This window comes from Diabrotica virgifera, chromosome 8 (assembly GCF_917563875.1).
Source record: "Diabrotica virgifera virgifera chromosome 8, PGI_DIABVI_V3a".
Classification (NCBI taxonomy): Eukaryota; Metazoa; Arthropoda; class Insecta; order Coleoptera; family Chrysomelidae; genus Diabrotica; species Diabrotica virgifera.
This window is the reverse complement of record NC_065450.1, coordinates 224,551,418-224,572,911: the sequence shown is the minus strand read 5'-3', so window position 1 is coordinate 224,572,911 and position 21,494 is coordinate 224,551,418. Positions and strand designations below refer to the sequence as shown.

Genomic DNA, 21,494 nt, shown 5'->3' with positions numbered 1-21,494 from the left:
TAATATTTCCGTGTACAAGAATAAAATTGGAAATTATATTAATTTTCATTAGTTGTTCTACCATTTTTCTTTCAATATCAAGTTACATCATTAGTTTTTTTGTGATATTTGCATATTGAATTCATTGGCATTTAGCTAACTGTAGCAGTGTAATAGAAAAGGCCATTCTTTGAAGTATTTTTGACATTGCTCTGTCAGTTCCAGTTCCAATATTTTTGACATTTGGACAATATGTTCAATCTGTATTAATTTCAATTTTAATTAAAAGTAAAAGGTTATTTTTAGAGAAAAAACATATTTCTCAAATTATTTTCCTTCCAGCTTTCTTCAAATTGAAAATGGTGTTATTAGAGAATGATACTGTAAGTTAATATTAAGTTGTTTCTTGTAGATTTCTAACTCTTTTCTTTTATTTCTAGTTTTTGCTAGAGTTGACCAAGTTATTCCAGAAGTCTCGTCTAGATGGGTCAGTAACTATGACATTTAAAAGATGTAAGTATCCTAGGTCGTAGCAACTACTAAAGTATTATGTAAATAGGAATAATTACCATTTATTGGATAATTTATAAGTATGTAATAGGAAGGACAATTAAGAAGCAATTTCAATACAGAACACTCCCATTCTCTTATAAATGTTTCACAGAGTGCTCTTGTAGTAAGCTCTCTATTGAAATTAAATTCAGTTCGCTATGCTATGGGCTTTTGGCCTAGATAAGTTATGGAATGTATTGGAACATGTTATGGAATGCAAGTTTTAGATTTCTCATGTCAGTTCACGTATCGTCTGTCTGCTTTGAGCATTATATTGAAAGCACAACATTTTTTGTAGATAATGGACGAAATCGGCCCAATCCACGTCCCGGAAAACCTCCTATTCCAGAGCCTCAAGAACATTTTTGTTTAGTAAGAGCCAAGTCCAGGTCGAAGAAGATTGCCACAGTAATCCACCAGAGAGATGTTAATAAATTCCAAGTAGCCTATAGCAGTCTTCTAAAGGGCAATATAGATGGTTTAAAGAAATTAAAGAAGCCCAAAACAAAGACAAAAGCAGAATAATATATTTATATTTATTTTTGTTACTTTTAATACTTAAATACAATTAGGTTATCATTTTTTCATTATGTATTGCAATCACCTTTGTAAGGAAAATACATATAACATGTTATTTTTGTACTTTTACTGAACTAAATACTAAATAATAAAGAAAGCTGGGTAAAACTCAATGATCATAAGCAAAGCTGAAAGATATAGTTCCAGACTAGGACAAAATATGACTTGTCAGATGATGATGGCACATGAGAAATATTTGTTGCTTCTTTGTGAGTTTCTGCTAGTTTACCAGCTGTTAGCTAGTTTTGTGGAGATATTGTCTTCGGCTTATGCAGGATCATAGTCTCCATCTTCAATGCTACATTGCTGTCAAAAGGCTCTTCTAACTCATCTATGTTATCTTCTCTTCCATTTAAACTGCTGAAGTAATTTTTAGTTATAATGTCCTCCAATTATTTTTCAGTAGGAGGATGCTTTTGATCAACATCTGGAGCAGTGGCGTAACAAACGCCGTCAGACCACCCCCCCAGAATTGGAAATGGGGCCCCCTTTAAAAAATTACCCAATGTGATATGTGTAACAAATACCTATATGTGTTACAGCCCAGAAAATGAACGTAAAATATGGCGATACTGTGTAATTTTCAGTGTCACCACCGAAGTGGTCAACTCAAGACTTTTTGAGTTATTTATGAGTAAAAATGTTTATTGTTCAACAAAAAAAAAACACGTTTCTAGGCGATTTTTCGTAAATAGTTCAAAGAATAAGTATTCGATCGAAAAGAATATTGTTAACAAAAATGTATCTAGCTTTAAAAAAAAATGAAGTCTATCGACTCAGTAAAAGAAAACTTATAGCTCATGAAAAGTTTTTTTTTATTCGTCAAATTCCAAATCGAATATTTCAACGTGAAATAACCAAAAAAATGAAATATTGTTCAGGGAAACTCATTAGAACTTAAGTGTTTATAAGAATCTTTATTTTTTACAAAAGTTTCTAGCAACAAAACTAAGCCAGTTACGCTAAAAATACAGTTAATCCCATTTTTTGGTAAAAAATTGTTTAGCACCCCAAATGAAACTAATCATTATCGCCTTACAAATTACCTAACTTTTTTATACGACCTGTAAGTTTCGCAGGTTCAAAGTGCTTATTTTTAAAAGAGTTCTAGTTTAAGGGCTTGAACGAGTCACTAATCACGAGTATATGCAAATTTTAAACAGCCATGTCTTAACCAATTTTTGTCTTACAGAAAAACAAAATAAAACCAAAATATTTATAAAAGCAAGACCTACATTTCTTTACTCTTTCAAGATTTTTCGTATCACTAATACTTTTTAAGTTATTTTGAAAAAAAGGCATTTTTCCAAAATAAAAAAACTTAAATTTTTTCCAAAATAAGAACTTCGAACCGGTCAAACTTACAGATCATATAAACAATAAATATTTAAAAGTAAATGGTAAAGCGCTAATGATAAATTTTATTTGGGGTGCGAAATAGGGGCAGATTTTCACGATTTTTCTTACCAAAAAAGGGGCCAACTTTATTTTGAGCGTAACTCGTAGCTAGAAACTTTTATAAAAAATAAAAATAAAGCTTTTTTTTGAAACATTTAAAGAAGAGTTTTTCCCGAAAATTGCTTCATTTTTTGGTTATTTCAGGTTGAAATATTCGATTTGGAATTGAACAAATAAGAATAATTTTTCATGAGCTTCAACTGTGCTTTTACTGTGTCGATAGACTCCATGAATAAGTACACCATTTTCTGAATCTTATAAGCTACATTTTTGCTATAAATATTTTTTCTATATCTAATATTTAATTCGATAAATACTTATTTTTGAGTCATTTGCGAAAAACCCGTCTGAAAACGTTGTTTTTTTTTAATTAGTATTAGCATAGAAAAAGGAATTCTATAGAAGAACAAAAGTTGCTTATAATTAGTGGATTTATACATTTCCGGACTTATTTTAAACGTATGTTTTTCACCCCAAGGAGGGGTGTCATCCCCCGAAGTAAAAGCAACCAACGGCATAAATACAACTTTGAAGTGGAGTGTAACTAGAACCTAAATCCAAATTGTCAAGCAAATACGTCCGTCGTGACGCTGATAATTTCACTCCACAACTGTCATTTACTGAGCTATTGGTGTATTCATGCATTGTTTATGACAACTTACATTTTTCATCTTTATTGGTACAGAATAAAATAGAACAAAAATATATATAAATGATTACATTAGTAGGTATTATTCTATGAGATGAACAACTTTCTTTGTGCACTATCAGCAAATATATATCTACAATGTTATTAATTCTGATGGACAACTTCATTTTCAATACTGCAATAACGTATGTATGCAAATAATATAAAAACACATTTTTACATATATTAGACAACAAGATAGGGCCCTTGACGTATTGGGGCTTCATGCTGTGGAGGCCTCTGTTACGCCTCTGGATAATTGTATCGAAATATGTACTAAACGTAGGTAAACCTGCTTCTTGAATAGTATCTACATGAAATTTGGTGACCAATGCATGGGACACAAATAAAATAAGATATTTTATAAAGTACATATTTATTAACGATATATTAGCTTATATACATCACAAATATTAACTTTGCTGACATGCTCGCACAGCAATTAATTGTAGAAGAATATATACCGGAGCAAACACCTCGGAGTAATCCAACGCAGTTTGCCCCAAAAGTCTCTTGCACAATAAGTATTTAAACAAAAACATATTAAGAAGCACTGTACCTGACCAACTAAAACGTATAAGAGCAAACTTTAAGGTAGTCTCGAGAAGCATCCGAATAAAAATTATAATAACGAAATACGCGTTCAGTGCATCTCCTGCGAACAAGGGGAAAAAGATGAACCACCAGTCTATACTATCTAGGTCTGATGTAGGATCATATTTTAAGGCAAAGATAATAGTAAACAGCAGAAGGGATATCAAATTGATCCACAGTTCAAAGACGGTAAGTCCCAGCCAGCGGATTAGTTCTTCTGTGGTAAAAAACATTTCAGGATAACGTTGGCTGTGAATTATATACTCGAATTCTTAATGCAGAGTTGAATCTCTTCTGAATTTCATAATCGGCATCATCCACAGATGGCTCTAAGTCATCTAAAACAATAATTCATTTTCTTAGTTAATGTTAATGTTTGTAATGTTCTTCAGTCAAGAAAAGTAATTGTAAAAATAATATACATTAATCAAGAAAAATTAACAAGTTAAGATTTGATTTTCACATAAAAAATTATTTTTTTGTAAAATGTATTGTTAAAAGGTATTATTTATAACTAAGTATACTACATAAATATTTAAATTACCTATCATTTCATATAGTCCAGGAACCGAAGCTTTTCAGCTCGCAATTTTTACAGAATGGATCGATTTGCTTGAAAATTTGAGAATAAGTAGTTAATAGTCCAAGGATCAAAATCTATATATTGCCGAAAGGCGCTTTTACCATAGGGGTGGTTGCCACCCCACCTTGGGGTGGAAGTTTTTATTATATTTTGACCGCAAAAGTTGATAAAAACATTCATTTTAAGCAAAAAATATTTTATACATTTTTTTTGATAAAATTAATATTTTTCGATTTATTTGCTATCGAAAGTGTTAGTTTTAGACCGAAAAAATCAATGTTTTTCGATATTATTATTACACATTTTTTCGTATCTCTGATGCTAATCTTTCTATTCTGAAGAAAATGGCATTTTTTACCAAAATACAAAAATTCGTTATTCGCTTTTAACTCTAGTTTTTTTAAAACTAATCATTCTAAGCCAGTCAAACTTCTGGAATCTATTACTAATACATAAATAAAGATTTATGAATAAGGCCAATGACTAAAAACACCGCTAACTTACATTATTAAGCTTCCAATTGGATTTCTCCTTTTTTTTCCAAAAAAATATATTGGTTTTTTAACCGTAACTTTTTCATTTTTTATCCTACAAAGTTTGGTAAAAAAAGAATTTTGTAGGTGTCTACAAGATCTATAAGGCTATTAATATTAAATCTTTTTAAAATTCTCAGTCACAAAAAGAGGTGGCATTGAAAGGGTTGGTAAAGGTGGTTTTTGCATGATATTACAAGTTTTAATTGTCAATAGCTCAATCAGTTTTTGCCATAGAAAAAATTTTTGCCAACCACGTTCTTGGGAATTAAATAAGCTACAATTTTAGATTGACATATTTTTTCGTATCTCTGATGCTAATCTTTCTATTCTGAAGAAAAGGGCATTTTTTACCAAACTACAAAATTCGTTATTCGCTTTTAACTCCATTTTTTTTTAAACTGATCATTCTAAACCGCTCAAAACTCTAGGACCTATTAATAATACATAAATATAGAAGATCAAAAATAAGCTCAATGACTAATTTTAATTAGGGTGTTAAGTAGGGGGAAGTTTCCGATCATTTTTCGCTGAAAACAATAGGGACTGACATTCTTTTCATAATAAGTCAATTAATTTTTGAGCTAGAGACTTTTTTATTTCTGTAGATAGATATTTTTAAATACTTTAAATTAGTTTGAACAAGTTATCCTCGAAAAATTCACAGTTTTCCCGTCTTTTGAGTTTGAAACTACAATATTTAGCATTTTACGAAGAAGAGCTAACATATAATAAAGTATAGCTCGATTACTATTGGTCTTAAAGAAAACAAAAAAATTGTTTTGTTTATTTTTTCAAAAGGTACATTTTTGTTAAGCAAAGTTGTTTTGATAAAACCAAAACTTTTTGATTTATTAGCAGAAAACTGATTAAAAACATTGATTTTTTCGATATAAAACTAACAATTTCGATAGCGAATAAATCGAAAACTATTAATTTTATCAAAAAAATGTATAGAATGTTTTTTGCTTAGAATGAATGTTTTTATTAACTTTTGCGGTCAAAATAAAATAAAAAATTTCCATCCCCGAGATGGGGTGGCAACCACCCCCACTGTAATAGCGCCTTTCGGCCTCATATAGATTTTGATCCTTGGACTATCTACTACTTATTCTCAAATTTTCAAGCAAATCGATCTATTCTGTAAAAATTGCGAGCTTTTGTCCTATTTTAAGCTTCATTACTTGAACTAATAAGCTTTTCTACAAGCTAAAAGTAAAATTGAATTTTTATAATACATATAAGCAACGAGGTACCCGAATTAAAAAAAAACAAACATCGATTTTTGTTGATTAGAATCACAGGTATTGCGACTTTTATAAATTTGAAGTTATGAATTTAGTTTTTGAAATAATAGAATTGAAATTATTCACCCGAGAGGGTGAAAACTCAAGTATTAAGGGTTGTAGGATTTTTTTAAATTCATGAAAAAAGCCAACATTTCAAACAACTTTCTACATTTTGATGCATCCGAGTTATTTTAAATGTTTATAAGCTTAACATTTTAATCATTAAATAAATTTAATTTGATAAAATAAGCCTTTATTTTCAATTTGTTGCTTTCACAATTCATGTAGATCCAATAGTTTAAGCATAATAATTTTTATTATTTAATGTTGTAGACGAGAGCTTTTTACGATAAAAAATTTCAATTTTGCGATAACTATTAAGTGAAACTTCTTGAAATTTTTATAGCTGAATTTATATGATATTGTCACTATTCTTATGTGAAATTAAAGGTTTTTGTGCATTTTTGGAAAAGTTTTTAATAATTTTCAAAAAATCGGTTTTTAAAGCTATTTTTCCAACAATTCAGCAACAAATTAACAAAAACAACTTTACATGCTTTCTTTTAAAGGGATTTTTTATGTTTTTTCAGTAAAATGGTGTCACTTTTCCATATAATTTACTGTATTTAAAATCAAACAGCAATCTACATTGTTTCCAAGTAAAAGGATGATGTTTAACATGTTTACTGCCATGTTGGTCCCATGGGACCAACACTAGTGTTGCCTTAATGGGCAGCATTGGTTCCATGGGACCAACACTTTTTTATTTATTTATTAACGGCATTTTTAAATGCACACTAAGAGAACAACGTGGCCTAGACGATATATATAAAGAATGGTTTCTTAAATATACATTAATTTTTACAAAATAACCAAGTTGCAAGGCTCTATATACAAAAAACTACGTATATGGTGGCCCGTTGAGGCACATATATGAAAATATGGCTGACATGGAACGTGTTTCTTTTGCATATTTTGTTTTACTATTGTTCTCTGGTCTAATGGCACCTTTGTAAGCTAATACTGCAAAATAAATTTCTTAACCTTTAACTACCCGCGCATTAAGTTATAACATAACTACACGCGTGGCGTACTTTATTCTCCACAAGAGAATACACTTAAAAACAGCGGATTTGTTTTTTTTTTGAAAAAATACACCTAGTTGTTTGTTATTAACCTTATTCAGCATCAGTGAATACTTGGAGTTCCTTCTCAGTAAGCCAATTGGGATTTATAACTGGAATCATGGAATAACTGGATTCCATGATAAATAAAATTACTAATAAAACATTGTTTGAAATGTGGTTTTTTACAGGAGAAAAAGTATTGTTTATAAAGAAAAATATATTTTGTGCCATAATGACTAAAAACAATTAAAATATGTACTTATACTACTACTTATATTAATATAATCGTGGCGTACACTGTCCACCACCGGAAATAAATAATAAACTGTAAATTACGACAATATATTTTACGGCGGAGCAGCACATTGAAAATCCGAGTTATGAAGAAGTAGTTCAAATAATAAAGAAACTAAAAAACAGTAAAGCGCCAGGAACAGACGGAGTTACGGCAGAATTGTTGAAATATGGAGGACCCGAACTCTGGAGAATTCATTACCTGATAAAGTTGGTATGGACCAAGGAGCAAATGCCGGAGGAATGGGCAGTTGGTCTTATACAGCCAATTTATAAAAAAGGAGATAAGGGGATGCCAGAATTACAGACCAATTACATTGCTAAATGTAATATACAAAATCATTTCTGGAATTATCTACACTAGATTGTCAGAATACTCTGAAAATATAATTGGTGATTATCAAAATGGATTCAGACCAAATAGAGCCACTACAGACAACATATTCATACTTAGAACAATACAAGAGAAAGCTTATGAATACGACATAGAACTATATAATATGTATATAGACTTCAGACAAGCTTTTGATAGTGTGAAAAGAGACAAAATGCTGGAAGACCTCCGAAATCTAGGTATACCAAAAAAAATATATCAGCCTCATAAAAATGACGTTGAAGGGTTCAAAAGCCGCAGTTAGAGTAGATGGAGAACTGTCTCCCCTGTTTGACATCAACATGGGGGCGAGACAGGGAGACGCACTTTCAACCATGCTGTTCAACCTAGTTCTTGAAGCAGTCATAAGAAAAACCAATGTAATTGGCCATATAAACACCAAATCAGTACAAATTACTGCATATACAGACGATGTCGCCATTATTAGTAGAAGCAAGACACGACTAAGGGAAACGTTTAAGGAAATTGATCCTGAAACACAAAAAAGAGGGCTTAAAATAAACGAAACAAAAACTAAATACATGACCATCAAAAGAACTCCTGAGAATGAAAATAATATAACAATAGACAACTATAGTATTGAACTTGTGGATGCCTTCACATATCTGGGCACAGAAATCAATCAGAAGAATTCCGTAAATAGCGAAATTAATGCACGTATTTCCAGTGGAAATCGTACATACTATGCTAATAAAAGATTGATGATGTCGAAATTATTAGACAAAAGAACCAAAATGACTATCTACAGAACCTTGATTAGACCCGTAGTAACCTATGGTTGTGAAACCTGGGTAATGACTAAAAAAGATGAAGCCCAACTCAGGATATTCGAGAGAAAGATACTGAGAAAAGTATATGGCCCGGTGCAAGAGGAAGACGGCACATGGAGAATCAGGAGAAATGACGAGGTTAATGATCTGAATGAAGGGTATGACGTAAGATTTGTGAAAAGTCAAAGACTGTCATGGCTGGGACATTTTCAGCGACAAGAAGACACGAAGACGACAAAGAAGATGTTACAGTGGAAGCCGGTAGGAAGGCGGAAAAAGGGAAGGCCCAGGACGAGATGGTTGGATGACGTGGAAAACGACCTGAAAACCATGAATATAAGACAATGGAGGAGAAGGGCCCAAGAGAGATCTGAATGGAAGGACATAGCCAGATAGGCAAAGACTCATCCAGGGTTATGATGCCAAAAGAAGAAGAAGAAGAAGAAGAAATTACGATCTTCCCATAACGCCGATTATAACGAAACTAAAACCAAATTGTAAAGCACATTCCAGTGATAGGTTAGAGAGATAAACAAGGTCAAAAATTAAATTTTTAAATATATTGGCAGTAGAATTCTTATATCTGGCGTACAAAATACGCCAGCGCGTGTAGTTAAAGGTTAAAGGCAAGCAAGATACTATAAACAATTTTTATTACCTAAAAGTTCAGTAGTTAGAGTGCTAGTAGAGACTTTGTAGGTGATATGTTCTTCGCACAACTGCAGAGCTAGTAAAATCCCCCTCTGTATTGCTGCTCCCATGCAATAAATAATAATTTCGTCATGCTTGTTGTTTAATAACTTGTTACATCTATCAAGTTGTGCCTGAAACATTATTAGCAGGATTAATATACGAAGAATATAAGGAGAGTAACAAAATAATGATCTTGAAATTACTATAATGAAGATACATAATATGTTACATCATGCTTAGACTATATGGCGAGCACACCCAGTGCTGCCAGATTGGGCGATTTATCGCCAATTGGGCTACTTTTAACAAGTCTTTGCGACAAAAAATTTAAGAAAATCGCAAGTCGCAAATTGGGCGATTTTATACTTTTTAGCACAACTCGCTTTTTCATAGTTGTAGATTTCATATTTTCATCCAATTACGATTGTTGAAATCTCTGACGTCAACAACGTGACTACACAAGTGGCCGCCAACCGAAAACGTGTTTTAAATTCCGTGTTGTAAAGTGTATATGGATTGTTCCATGAATATTTATGCACCTGCACCTGTGAAGACGGCAACCTGCTTTGCTACTTGCTACCTAACTCTAACTTAAAAACTGTTTTGGTTTGCTGAAATAAAACACACATAAATAAATTAAGTAATATAATATAGTATAAACGCATGCTAAATCGGATGATTTCGGTATAAATCTGAAGACCCAGAAGTGAAAAAAGAAACGTAAAAACTGACGTTCGCCTATATTGTTTAAGCTGAATAAAAAAAGTCACGAGAAAGTAGAAAGCAGCAATATGGGTAAATGGGCAAAATATGGGTACCTAAATAAAAAGTTTCAGTCTTTATTTCTTTATTAATAAAGTTATTTTGTTATTAAATAAGAAATATTTATTTATAAACAAGTGACGTATGACGTCATTTATGAAAACATGGCGGCCGATACTAGTGGCGACATCTGTCGAAAATTGGCGACATTTTTAGATTGGATTGGCGACAGGAGGAAAATAAATCTGGCCACACTGAGCACACCACTGTGTCATGTTTTTATTTCAATATTTAGACTACATTGGAGATGATAAACACCCACATTTAGATTTCGCAGTGTCATCAAAATTTCATGGACAAGGAAAAGTTTGAAGAAAGAATTTGTTTTATTAGTTTTTAGGCTAAAAACTAAAGTTTTTACAACACTGTAATAAAAATAATATTGAAATTCTTTGTAAAATACAGCATTTGGAATCCACGGAGACCCCGTTTGTATGCAATATATTATCTTGATATAGGACGGGATAAGCATTTATAATATTAACAGGAACTTTTTAATTTTTTGTACATTTTTGTCCAGATTTTGTGACCGTTCTATCCGAAGTTCGGTAAATAGAGGTCCGTTATATCAAGGTTTTACTGTATTTTAAATGCTAATCTTGTTTCCATTAACTACATATCAATGGCTTAGTGTGAAAACCTCGTATCTCATTAAATTACAATTTTACAGGAGAGGCAAAAAACTGGTTTTCTGCATAATATAACCTAAAAACAAAAACTACCCTTACCTATTTTTAATTTGAGAACATTGAGACAAATATCTGATATTGCTATTAAATTGGAAATACAAATATTAACTATGAAAAACACGTAAAAATCCTTGCAGTATATAGAGCCTTTGCCCAAGGAACTATGATAACCTCGTATATCTTGATATACGTGTTTTTCATCTAAAATAAGGTTGTGTTTATGATTATTTACGAGGTTTTCATTTTTCATAGCTTATAGCATACCTCCATATACTAGGTTGATACAGTACAAATCTTTTGATTTAAGGTTCATAAAATGTTTCTATATGCTGGACTACCTTTTATTGTTCACAAAAAACATTTCTTTAAGTTGAATCTCTCAAACAAATACTCGAACTTAAGTACCAAATTCTTGGTTATAAATATATGTGGTATTCACACTAAATCAAGAGAGCAATTGATATATGTTGTTGCTTTTTTTGGCTGTAGAAAATAGTCTAGTGTATTTGGATTTTTTCTAACCGTTGTAAATCATGAGATACAAGGTTTTCAAACTAAAACCACCAAGATGTCATTTTCCAAAAAAAAAAATGAGATACGAGGTTTTCACACTAAGCCATCGATATATAACTTTTATTCTGTATAAAATGATGTGTGTTTGTTGGAGAATTAAATGACAAAACTTTGAAGGAAATGCATAAGTTTATTAAGATTGTACTCTAAGCTGTTAACATCTGAATAAACTTGTGCATTTCCTTCGATACTAAAAACTTTTTAGTATCATATTGTACTCATTAGTTTGGTCACATCCTTCTAGCAGCCCAGATCTTAATCCAATAGACACTTTTGACACAAAATGAAACAACACCTAAGAAATTACCCTCAAATGCAAGAAATATGAGTAGTTTCATCACTGAATTCTGTGAAGGCCTAGTTGATACAATGCCTAATAGAGTTCAGGCTGTTATTCAAGCTAGGGGCGACATTAGGCCTTATTACTTTTTATTATAATTTGTTAAAAACCTCTAAAATACGTTTAAACATACCTTGACATTGGTTTTAGAAGAAACGTATAAAACGTTTTCTCCTGTCTCTGTTTTCTTTGGGGGCCTCGGAAGACGTGTGTGATCTTTTAAAGACTTTTTTGGATTCTTTTTATACGGAGTTGATTTTGATTCCAGTTTATTATCAGCCATTAAAGCTACAAAGCATAGATAATATTTTTAACAAGAAAAATAACAATATTTTTGTAGACTTACAACATAACCTTAATATTTGTTAGCCATCATTTTCTTCTTCTTCTCTATGGTTTTCGTTCTGACGTCTGACATAAGGCCTATAACTTGATGGTTAGTAAACGAGGGTTTTTGTAGTTTTATTATGGTTTTATTTGGAAATCATTCATTAAATTATTAATTTTGACGTAAAAACAGATCAAATTTAGAATATAGTTTACCGGTATATTTTAGTTTATATTATGCACTCAATACTCAATATTGTATGTATATCATGCAACATGCAATAATTATCTGTGAGTGTACACCTTTACTTTTGGCCCATGGGATGGGATTCCGTCTGGAAAAATAGAAGAATGTTCATTCACTTTCATTCACATAACTTAACCCCAAAATAGCCTTTTAAAAAGGGTAAAATAATTTTTAAAAATGTTTATTAAAAAGGTTGCTGCTTTTATGCTTACGGACACTGGGAAAAAAGTGTCCTACATAACTGCTGCAGCTTTGTCGTCCGGTGCACTATGCGCCAGCTATTTGCCGCATACTTTACTTTTAGGCGAATATAAGAAACTTGTTCAATTATACAAGTAAGACAACTCTTTTATTAATAATCAAATCAAACAAATATTGTACCAATCTTTCTTGCAGGAATGGTTTGTCAGTTCCACTTACGAAAGAAATAGAAAGTAGGTTTCAAAAAGTTTTGGAAATATTAGAGGTATGTTAGTAAGTTGGTAATATTTTCTGATCTCTAGAGTAGCTTAACCCTTTCACTGCTAACTTTTGAAATAAGACATGCCCAGAAGCGGCAGTTCTTACTGGCAATGAAAGTGAGAATGTGCATGTGTCTCTGATCCGTGCCTTGTAGACTGTCTGAAGACTTGGCCTGGCACGGATCTGTGTCATGTGCAGCGAAAGTGCACTGTCTACTCTACTCTTAACTGGAAATGTCTCGTCTGTGAGACGACTTTCAATATACATTTGTTATTCTCTCTGATTTTCTATTTCCGACAAGTTAGTCACTTAATAAGTAGACGTATAGCATCAAAAAAAGTGATCGTAGTTTGTGAGACAACACCTGTCTGTTCGTGTTACTAAGTTCTTGTAAAAGTTACAATTTTTTTTTACACATTAAAGTTACTTGCAGTGTACTTACTGCCTTTTTTGATAAAAGATATCTTGCTCTCTCGCCACCAATAATATTTTAAATTATTTCTTTATGTGCCAAAAGTCTAAGTCTTAAGTGAAATGCTGCAAGTGTACATTAATGTTACACGCTTGTCAATACAGAGTGTACATTAATGTTACACTTTTGGTGGCGAGAGTGTTAACAATGAATGAGTTATTTATCACATTTAAAACATTCAATAAGGTTATTTTTTTTAATATTAATATCATTATGGCAAAAATATATAGGGATTATACACTCATCTGTGAAACAAGACCCTTCCATTTTATGTTAAAAAATGTGACTTTTCCGGATGAGGGTTAAACAATAGTCTTTCTGTTAAACAATACATAATTGTGTATATAAAATTTGTAGATAGATCCAGTAGACAGACATCTATATAAACCATTTCATGTTGTTGGATTTGATGTTATGAGTGCTGGTAGCTCTTTTAGTAAAGATGGAGTGATTATTGGATTACCTATTAACTTTTCTTATGATAATCCCAGTACCATCGATAGGACAAAAATGAGGGTAAGTTAGTTAGTTATTTACCTAGATAAGTAGAACCATATAACTATGAGAATATAGGCAAGGCAATAAATTACAGTATGACTAGATTTTTCACTAAATTTTTCAATGTTTTTGCAATATCTCCGGTTCAAATTATGGGTTTTATCAATATTAATCCCCTTTACCAACATGTCCTGCCTAATCGCCTCCCCCCAGGTGTTTTTTGATACAAAATATGACCAAACCATCTTCCTATGCTCTCTCATTTTGGCATCAATTGGTGCCATACCTATACTTCGCCCAATATGCTCATTTTTAATTTTATCCTTTTTTGTCACTCCACTCATCCATCTAAGCATTCTCATTTCCTCCACATGCATTCGTTGTTCCTCTTTCTTTTCCACTGCCCAACATTCAGTTCCATACATCATAGCCGGTCTTATGGCTGTTTTATAGAATATTCCCTTCAGCTTCATTGGAAAGTTTCTGTCACACAACACACCACTCTCTTCCTTCCACTTCATCCATCTGGCCCTAATGCTACCGCATGCATCTTCATCTATTTCTCCATTATTCTGTAACTACGATCCTAGGTACTTAAAACTATTGCTTTTCACAATCATCTCACCATCCAAAGATATCATTTTATTTGTAGTAACTTCATCTTTAAATGAAAATTCCAAATAATCTGTTTTTGCCCTACTAAGTTTTAAACCTTTTTCCTCAAGAGCTTGTCTCCACTGTTCCAGTTTTTGTTATAAGTCTCTTTCACTATTGGGTACTAACACTACGTCATCAGCATACATTAAGCATCATGAAATGTTACCCCATAGTTTCGCTGTTATCTAGTCCAAAACTAATGAGAATAAATAATAACTAAGCACTGAGCCTTTTGTACTTTCACATAAAATTGTTCAGTCTCTCCCACACGTGTGTTAATACTAGTCGTTACTCCCTCATATACACTAACATAGCCACCTTTAAGGTGGCTATGACACTAAGCATCAAAATTAACGCACCACCTTAAAAATGGGACATTTTTAATGTCTCGTATTTCCTAAACCTGTTGTCCGATTTTAGTGATTTTTTTTGTATATTATAGCTTTATTCTTCAAGAATATCGATGTAATAATATTATTGCTAAACAGGTAAGCGTCATTGTATACCGGGTGTAACAATGATAGTGTGTTTTTTCCTCAAAGTTTGGAACACTCTGTGGCATATTCTAGCGTATATAAAATATTGAAATTAAAACTCGACTGTAGCCTTAGGCTATATTAACATTTTGCTTTTTGATTCATTAGCTTATGTGAGATAATAAAAAAGTTAGGTACTTTAACAACTAGCCATGTTATTCATCAATACAGGTGTCATAAATAAGTGTGTGTTGTTAATGCCTTCTGGTCCCAATTAATTAAAACTCTTATTTCTATTCAAATACATATATTTTCGGTTTACCATATCGATGACTAAATCAGAATACCTTGTTTATAATCGCGACCTATCCTAAACGTGGTTACTTAGGTACTAACTACAACAATAATCATAATCTCTTTCTCGCCCGAGTTAATGTTTATATACACCTTTAAATAATAACAAACATTACAATCCAATGTTACTCGCGGTTATTGAATCCAAGCATAGGTACTACATCGATTAATGACTGTTTACATTGACAATGACATTACAATCCAATGTTACTCGCGGTTATTGAATCCAAGAACAGGTACTACATCGATTAATGACTTTGAATGAGTTTTAAACATATTTTATACAGAATGTCCTATTTTATATTACACAGGGTGTTTCTAAATAAGTGTGGCAAACTTTAACGGATAATTCTGCATGAAAAAATAATGACCGCTTGCTTTATAATCATATGTCCGCAAATGCTTTGTTTCCGAAATACGGGATGTTGAATTTTTTCTTACAAACTGACGATTTATTTATTGCTCTAAAACTGGTTGAGATATGCAAATGAAATTTGGTAGGTTTTAAGGGGTAGTTATTGCCCATTTTTTGGACATACAATCAAGAGTTTTATATTCACCATTGGCGTGCATACGGGATGTATCTAAAATGTTTATACCCGTATGCACGCCAATGGTGAATATAAAATTCTTAATTGTATGTCAAAAAATGCGCAATAACTACCCCTTAAAACCTACCTACGCATTACTTCAAAATATAATGCAAGGAAAAATAGAAGGAAAACGGAATCCAGGCCGTAGAAGAATGTCATGGTTGCGGAATTTGGGAGAGCGGTTTGGCTGCACCGCTAATGAACTTTTTAGGTCAGCTGTAAACGAAGTCAGGGTAGCCTTGATGATTTCCAATCTCCGATAGGAGTGGCACAAGAAGAAGAAGAAAACCTACCAAATTTCATTTGCATATCTCAACCAGTTTTAGAGCAATAAGTAAATCGTCAGTTTGAAAGAAAAAATTCAACATCCCGTATCTCGGAAACGAAGCATTTGGGGACATATGTTTATAAAGCAAACGGTCATTAATTTTTCATGCAGAATTACCCCTTAAAGTTTGTCGCACTTATTAAAACAAACACCCTGTATTGATGAATAACATTGCTAGTTGTTAAAGTACCTAAATTTTTTTATTATCCAACATAATCGAATGAATCAAAAAGCAAAATGTTAAGAAAGCCTAAGTCTACAGTTGAGTTTTAATTTCAATATTTTATATAGGCTACAATATTCCACAGGGTGTTCCAAACGTTGAGGAAAAAACACACTATCATTGATACACCCGGTGTATGACGTATGACACTTATCTCTTTAGCAATAATATTATTACATCGATATTCTTGAAGAATAAAGCTACAATATACAAATCGGACAACAGGTTTAGGAAATATGAAACGTCAAAAATGTCCCATTTTTAAGGTGGTGCGTTAATTTTGATGCTTAGTGTATATCTCATAATCTTCACATATTCACCAAGTACTCCTTTATTGATTGACTACATAATCTCTCGAAGAACTCTATCATATGCTTTCTCAAGATCAATAAATGTCATATGAGCGTTTCTTACTTTATTCCTGTATTTTTCCATCAATTATCTTATATGTTTTAGATAAACCACGAAACGATTATTTGGGAGACAGAACCTGCTCAAAATCTACTGAAGTCCCTTGTTTTATCAGAAAATGCCCAACTGTATGCAATGGCAAGGGAAGTTTTACATAGGCAAACACCAAAACCACTTATAGATACCGCTCTTAATGCAAATTTAGTAATATCCACGTACGCTATCTGCAGGACCTTAAACGAAAAATTTAATTTGTACGACAGACCTCTTAGTCTAAGATTTGGAATGTATTCTTTGGTAGCATTGTTCAGTATTGGATTTTATGTAATGCTTAAAGATGTAACACAAGTATACTACGAGGATAAGGTTGATAAAGAACTGAAGAAGAAGAACAAAATATTTTTGGAAGGAGGTAAAGAGTTTTATTCCAAGTTGCTGGAGAGAAATAAGGCCCTTCGGCAGCTATTGGGAAAAGAAGGAGAGACTCTTTATAGCGTGTTAGGAAACGAAAATTCTTTATTTAGAAATAAACATATTCCGCTTGTACAAAGGCTATCAGCTTTTGAGAGTAAAGCTTAACTGTGTAATATTTATTTATTGTTGTAAATAAAATAGTGTCTGTTTTTATAAATTTTTTTATTTGTTACTTTGATTATATATCGTATCGCCGCTTCAATTCAATTTTCAATTCAGTTTATTGATGTCAATATACAAAGTATTTACATAAGTCAAAGTCTGTTAAAATGCATCATTGAAATACATTGGCAAGCTAACACTTAATAAGTAAAATCTATAAAATTTTATCACCTAGTCTAAATACTTAACACAAAGTTAGAATATTAGCATAAAAACACAAGAGCACACAGAACATTTAAGAGAGCTGTAGGACTATCACAACAGGGTAGCCCCGAGATATTCCTCCTGAGAATAGTAAGCACCCACCAAAAGAAGTTCTTTGATTTTTATTTTGTATGTATCTAAAGGCAGTTCTCGAAACTTTGGGGCAAGGTTCCCTCTAAAGCGTGTGTTAATATTATGAATCTGTTCATGAGTCTGGAATTTATGCATATTGCATTTTACATATATAAGATTACATATCATATATATACTGGCAAGGTAATGTTAATATTTTCCAATATATAAAAACTTGTCTGCAATCGGCTCTATATGGCAAGCCTGCGACAATGCGAATGGCCCTTCTCTGCAGTCTGAATACATCCTTCGCTCCTGCACTATGGCCCCATGCGAGAATAGCATAGGAGATATGTGAGTGACACAAAGAAAAATATGCCTGCTTTAGTATGGAAGCGGAAACACAGGATGAAAGTCCACGAAGCAAAAATGTATTTGATGATAGCTTTGCCACTAAAGAGGTGGTATGAGCATCCCATATCAGACCAGGGTCCAGCAGAACACCAAGAAATTTAGCACAGGATGCATTGTCCAGTTCATCAGAATATTTCTAGTTGAAAAAAGTAAGGACTGTGTTTTGGTTGTATTGAGAAACAGCCTATTAGAATGGAACCATTGTTCTGCCTCCGACACTGAACCCCACGAACTCCCCACTGCTGTTACCAAATCCTTACTGCAGGATGAGATTGTTGTGTCATCTGCAAAGAGAGTGAAATGCGCAGTTTGACATGAAAGTGGTAAATCATTGATGTATATCAAGAATAATAAGGGACCCAACACTACAGAGCCCTGAGAAACTCCTATGCGCAAGCATCCTCTCTCCGATTCAACACCTGCAAATCTCACCCTCTGGCAGCGGTCCGTCAAATAATTTTTTATCAATGATATACTGGAGATTGAGAAGTTATATTTACTCAATTTAGCAGTAAGAATTTCGTGGGACACACAATCGAAGGCTTTACTTAGGTCGCAAAAGTTTATAAGACACATAGTTACCTTGTTCAAAAGCATCTTGGATGTATGTTACAAGATTCAAAATACCCTGAACAGTCTTCAAACCCTTTCTGAAGCCAAATTGAGATTCAACGAAGAGCCCGTTAGACTCAAAGAAACTTTCTATTTTTCCAGCAAGACATTTTTCAAATATCTTCGAGAATATAGGTAACAGAGAGATAGGTCTGTAATTAGACATTTGATCTGTCTCTTTTTAAAAACCGGAATGACCACCGCAGTTTTTAAAACTTCAGGAAAAACCCCCTCAGCTATACATAAGTTTATGAGCTTGGTCAGAGGACATATTATTAGATTTTTTATCCCTTTGATTAAGCTGACAGTTAAATTAAATGGGTCCTTACTTTTTTTATTTTTGAGAGAGTTCACAATATCTCTTACCTCATTAAAAGAGACTGGTTGGAATTCAAACATCTGTTCAGCATAAGGTGGTGCATAGTTGAGTGGGTCATTGTGGGGTGCAGGAGTACGGCTATGCAGCTCGGAGGCAATGTTTAGAAAATAATGATTAAATTGATCGGGTGTTATATTAGAATTAGTTTCAGTTTTTGTGATGCCTCTATACTCATTAATGATATTCCACATTGTTTTAATCGGGTTATGAGAGTTTGAAATTAGTTGGTCATTGGTAGCTTTCTTTGCTGCTTTTATTGCTGTCCGATATTCATTTTTAATATTTTTTATGTATTCCTGTAGGTAATTTGGTGCATCAAGCTGTTTATTAAGTTCTATAAAAAATTGAATATTATCACGCATTGTTCTCAAGCTATCATTAAACCAACTCACCACACCCGCCTGACCCTTTCTTTTAGAGTAAGACTTTTCCGGGAAACAGGTCAAGAATGCATTGGAAATGATGTGAACAAAATAGGAAAACTTATGCATATCTTGCTTCGCAAGAACGTAGGCATAAGTCAAAAAAGACGATTTTAAAGGAGAGGCATTTTAAAATTTTATAGATATGATCATGGGCATAACTCCGAATAAGTCGTTACTTTAAAGAAATTACCTATACAATTTTGTTAGAAATATATCTAAATACAAACTGTGATAACTAGATAATTTTATAAAGTGTTAAGATGGTTAAATTTTATCATTCTGTTACCCCTATTAAACTTAAATCTTTTATCCTGAGAAACATTTACTTCAACTTTGTTAAAACGCTGACCTAACTACAAAAGTCCTTTGTAGTTAGGACACATATTGCTTCATATTCTGCTGCGTAACTAACTTGGGTCTATATTCATACGAAAATGTTAAGTATTTAACTACTTTCGCGCCAATCAAATATAAGCACTTGGTGCCATCTCTTAGGGACTATTATTATTAACGTCATATAGTTCTTTATTCACGCGATAGATAACTTTATTTTTAGTAGATCAGGGCCCGGATTACGTACACTCGATACGCATCGTATCCGCCATGTTTTCCCATAGCGCCTTACGGGAAAACATGGCGGATACGATTCGTATCGAGTGTTCGTAATCCCTATGCTGCATTAATAAGTCAATTTCGTCAAATTTTGACTTAAGCTTACGTTCTTGCGAAGCGGCGATAATCCCTCACCATTCAAGTATTTCCGTTTCCCAATGAAACACTCTGTATATGTTAATGGGGTAGGTATCTTATTGCAAATCTTGTTTGGCAGAAAATCTTGATTTAAAAACAAAACAAGATTCGGAAGGATGAAAAGATCCCTAGAAAAAACGGGATAAATTGAAATGCGAAAATTATCACGACATAACCAACCCTCTTGTGACCAAAGTCACAATTGTCGGGGTTTCCTGATACCCTAGGTAAATTATAGAAACGGTCTATCTCGAGAAATTCACTTGCAAATGAAAAACCAAAAAAACACGTGTTTAATATTTTTCAAAACCTTATCGAATGACCTTAAACACGACCCCCTCACTCCACCCCGTGGAGGTATGATGTAGGGTAATTTTAAAGTCTTAAATAGGAATCCCCATTTTTATTGCAGATTTGAATACCTCGTAAAAAATTAAGTACCTAACCTAACATTTATTCGAGACATTTTTTAGATTTGTTGATAGATGGCGCTAATAAATCGTATTTTTCCAACTACAGCTCCACCTATCAACAATTCTAAAAAATGTCTTAAATAAATATTCCATTTTTTCATGAGAAATCCAAATTTGCAATAAAAAACGGGGGTTCTAATTTAAGATTTTAAAGTTACCCCCACCCTACCTCCATGAGATGGAGTGGGGGGGTCGTGTTTAGAGTTGTTATTCGATAGGTTTTTGCAAAATATTAAACACGTGTTTTTTGGTTTTTCATTTAGCAGTGTACTACTCGAGATATTAGACCGTTTCCATAATTTACTTGGTGTATCAGGATAAATCGTTTTTTCCGATTATAGCGCCATCTATCCACAATTCGAAAAAATGTCTCGAATAAAAGTTACTTATATGTAAGGAATCCAAATCTGCAATAAAAAAATGAGGACTCCTATTTAAGATTTTAAAGTTACCCTCCAATCTACTTCCAGGGGGTGCCGTGGGGGCAGTGTTTGGTATTATTTGATAGATTTTTGAAAAATATT

The 21,494-nt window shown here is 32.7% G+C and overlaps 3 protein-coding genes across 6 annotated transcripts; 2 read left to right on the top strand and 1 right to left on the bottom strand.

Moving 5' to 3' along the window:
* The first annotated feature begins 173 nt into the window (after positions 1-173).
* LOC114336910 (signal recognition particle 14 kDa protein) lies at positions 174-1,165 on the top strand. Its single transcript, XM_028287304.2, has 3 exons — positions 174-362; positions 420-492; positions 830-1,165. The coding sequence occupies exons 1-3, from the start codon at positions 339-341 to the stop codon at positions 1,054-1,056; spliced, it is 324 nt and encodes a 107-aa protein (XP_028143105.1). The 5' UTR covers positions 174-338; the 3' UTR covers positions 1,057-1,165.
* A 2,450-nt stretch (positions 1,166-3,615) lies between these two features.
* LOC114336881 (transmembrane protein 203) lies at positions 3,616-12,402 on the bottom strand. 3 transcript variants are annotated; one of them, XM_028287283.2, is made up of 4 exons: positions 12,304-12,402; positions 12,091-12,245; positions 9,499-9,664; positions 3,616-4,188 (listed from the first exon to the last, which is right to left on the bottom strand). In XM_028287283.2, exons 2-4 carry the CDS (start codon positions 12,238-12,240, stop codon positions 4,085-4,087), a joined length of 420 nt encoding a protein of 139 aa, XP_028143084.2. In that variant the 5' UTR covers positions 12,241-12,245; positions 12,304-12,402; the 3' UTR covers positions 3,616-4,084. The 3 variants fall into 3 exon arrangements, with proteins under 3 accessions (XP_028143084.2, XP_028143091.2, XP_050513493.1); XM_028287290.2 differs by having other exon boundaries at positions 12,091-12,325; XM_050657536.1 differs by lacking the exons at positions 12,091-12,245; positions 12,304-12,402 and having other exon boundaries at positions 9,499-9,663.
* Positions 12,403-12,539: 137 nt separating this feature from the next.
* On the top strand, positions 12,540-17,636 carry LOC114336866 (transmembrane protein 177). 2 transcript variants are annotated; one of them, XM_028287259.2, is made up of 4 exons: positions 12,591-12,866; positions 12,928-12,997; positions 13,823-13,981; positions 17,051-17,636. In XM_028287259.2, exons 1-4 carry the CDS (start codon positions 12,709-12,711, stop codon positions 17,582-17,584), a joined length of 921 nt encoding a protein of 306 aa, XP_028143060.2. In that variant the 5' UTR covers positions 12,591-12,708; the 3' UTR covers positions 17,585-17,636. The 2 variants fall into 2 exon arrangements, with proteins under 2 accessions (XP_028143068.2, XP_028143060.2); XM_028287267.2 differs by lacking the exon at positions 13,823-13,981 and having other exon boundaries at positions 12,540-12,866.
* The last annotated feature ends 3,858 nt before the right edge of the window (positions 17,637-21,494 follow it).

Excerpts from the sequence above, each read along its gene's own strand:
- LOC114336910 (XM_028287304.2), top strand. The coding sequence starts at position 339 with ATGGTGTTATTAGAGAATGATACT. Across the intron at positions 363-419 it reads TGTTATTAGAGAATGATACT|TTTTTGCTAGAGTTGACCAA; the intron begins GTAAGTTAATAT and ends TTTTATTTCTAG. Across the intron at positions 493-829 it reads AACTATGACATTTAAAAGAT|ATAATGGACGAAATCGGCCC; the intron begins GTAAGTATCCTA and ends CATTTTTTGTAG.
- LOC114336881 (XM_028287283.2), bottom strand. The coding sequence starts at position 12,240 with ATGGCTGATAATAAACTGGAATCAAAATCAACTCCGTATAAAAAGAAT. Across the intron at positions 9,665-12,090 it reads CTTCTAAAACCAATGTCAAG|GCACAACTTGATAGATGTAA; the intron begins GTATGTTTAAAC and ends ATAATGTTTCAG. Across the intron at positions 4,189-9,498 it reads TCTAACTACTGAACTTTTAG|ATGACTTAGAGCCATCTGTG; the intron begins GTAATAAAAATT and ends TTATTGTTTTAG.
- LOC114336866 (XM_028287259.2), top strand. The coding sequence starts at position 12,709 with ATGTTTATTAAAAAGGTTGCTGCTTTTATGCTTACGGACACTGGGAAA. Across the intron at positions 12,867-12,927 it reads AAACTTGTTCAATTATACAA|GAATGGTTTGTCAGTTCCAC; the intron begins GTAAGACAACTC and ends TCTTTCTTGCAG. Across the intron at positions 13,982-17,050 it reads TCGATAGGACAAAAATGAGG|ATAAACCACGAAACGATTAT; the intron begins GTAAGTTAGTTA and ends TATATGTTTTAG.